This window comes from Sprattus sprattus (assembly GCF_963457725.1).
Source record: "Sprattus sprattus genome assembly, chromosome: 9".
NCBI classification, from domain to species: Eukaryota; Metazoa; Chordata; class Actinopteri; order Clupeiformes; family Clupeidae; genus Sprattus; species Sprattus sprattus.
This window is the reverse complement of record NC_137928.1, coordinates 30,699,185-30,700,979: the sequence shown is the minus strand read 5'-3', so window position 1 is coordinate 30,700,979 and position 1,795 is coordinate 30,699,185. Positions and strand designations below refer to the sequence as shown.

The 1,795-nt window shown below is 46.2% G+C and overlaps 1 protein-coding gene across 1 annotated transcript in view; it reads right to left on the bottom strand.

The window, feature by feature from the left end:
- Nucleotides 1–279: 279 nt before the first annotated feature.
- Nucleotides 280–1,795, bottom strand: part of meis3 (myeloid ecotropic viral integration site 3) — a gene marked incomplete at both ends in the record, with an annotated part of 9,895 nt that continues 8,379 nt past the window's right edge. The window contains 4 exons of the mRNA XM_080845098.1: nt 280–491; nt 694–780; nt 988–1,046; nt 1,400–1,476. Of these exons, the coding sequence (XP_080701224.1) occupies nt 280–491; nt 694–780; nt 988–1,046; nt 1,400–1,476 (435 nt within the window). The remainder of the gene's footprint in view (nt 492–693; nt 781–987; nt 1,047–1,399; nt 1,477–1,795) is intronic.

Sequence of the window (1,795 nt, the reverse complement as noted above, 5' to 3'; positions counted from 1 at the left end):
AGAGACCATTGTATGGGCAGAATGGAGTGGGCATCCCTTGGCTAAGAGCATGGGTGGCAGGCATGTCTGTGTTGTTGATGCAGTCAGCAGCGGCTGTGTTGAAAAGTACATGAGGTGGTCACTGTCACTGTCACTGTCACTGTCACTGTCACTGTCACTGGTGCTGCAGCAGGGTGCAGTTCTGTCTCTGTGTCATGGCGGGGAGGAGGGTGGACACAGTATGTCTGCCACACTGGAGGAGACGGGTCTCTCATCTCCGCCCTTCTCCTCTTCCATTGGTTAATGGGCATGAATGTCCAGGCTTTGTCCTATGAGAGGCTCGGCTGGGTGGGGGTGGGAGTGGGGGTGGGGGTGGGGATGGGGTGTGGGGTGCAGCAGCATGGCTGGATGGGGTCCGGGGTACGGGTGCAGCGTGGGGGCATGGGAGTAGCCAGGCTGGGACAGCAGCGCCCCGGAGTAGTCAGCAGCCAGAGAGGGCATTCCCTGAAGACCTAGAGACAGATAGTGTGGGAGGAAGAGAGAAAGAAATAGAGAGGAAGAGGAGGGAAAGAAAAGAGAGGACATGTCTGAGGCCATTGTCCATGTCCAGTGTTGTTGACCCTAACTTCAGTTTCAGATTGGGACAGATTCGTCTCCAACAGTGCACTCCCAGGCAGTGGATGCCCATGAACTCTATAAAGTGCTGTTTCTTACCTGCAGTCCGAAGACTCAGATGAGCTTGTTCATCCAATCGGTATCCACCTAGTGCTGCCCCCTCTGGACTGTATGGGGTGCCTTGACCTGTGGAACAACAAAGAAAAATATCCTGTATTAGCAGTGCATCATGACATATATCCTGTTTTAGCAGTGCATTGTGGCATATATCCTGTTTTAGCAGTGCATCATGACATATATCCTGTGTTGGCAATGCATTATGAAATATATCCTGTAATAGCAGTGCATCATGAATACTGTCTGGTACAGAGTTTTACATTATAGTGATGTTACCTGAGCGATTCGACTGATCAATCATGGGCTGGACAATTCTGCGTCTGGCATTGATAAACCTGATTATGACGAGAGAGAGAGAGAAAGAAAGAGAGAGAGAGAGAGAGAGAGAGAGAGAGAGAGAAAGAGAGATAGATAGAGAGAGGTGTGGGGGAATGAATGATACAAAGGTAGGATTTTATTCATTAGCCAATAAATGGACAAAGAGACCAAATCAAAACAAGGCTGACCTCTCCGTTTATAACTTCTTCCCAGGGCAACATAAATCCTCATTTCAACAAAATTAATATTGATCTCTATTTGATAATTGATTTATCACTATTGATTAGGTCAGGGTGGATAATTATTACTGGTGAGGAGAACTCTCTAATAGAAAACAGGTTTTTCATTGATTATTGATTGAAGAACTGACCAGTTGTTGACCTGGAGGATGGTGAGCGCGGTGTCTTGCGCTAGCTGTTTCTTCTGTTCCTCTGATGGGTATGGATGCTATGATGGAATAACAAGCATAAATATTAGATTTGTAATTATTATACAATGTGGAACTGCTGTAATGTTATTATTATATCTATCTATCTAAGGCCTACTTCATGTAATATCATCCTGAACTCAAACCATGTTTCACTTGGAGCCTGCAGTGCAGTGTGCTCTGCTTGAATCATGTCAAGTAATGGAATGGAATGGTAAGTCAGAGATGTGCACTCGGAAACCATGCATCTGTTTCACCACAGAGTAAGTCCTGGGACAGCGTGTCCCCAAACAAATCCACCTGACTCAGTTTTAAATGTGTTCTGTAATCTGTCTCACG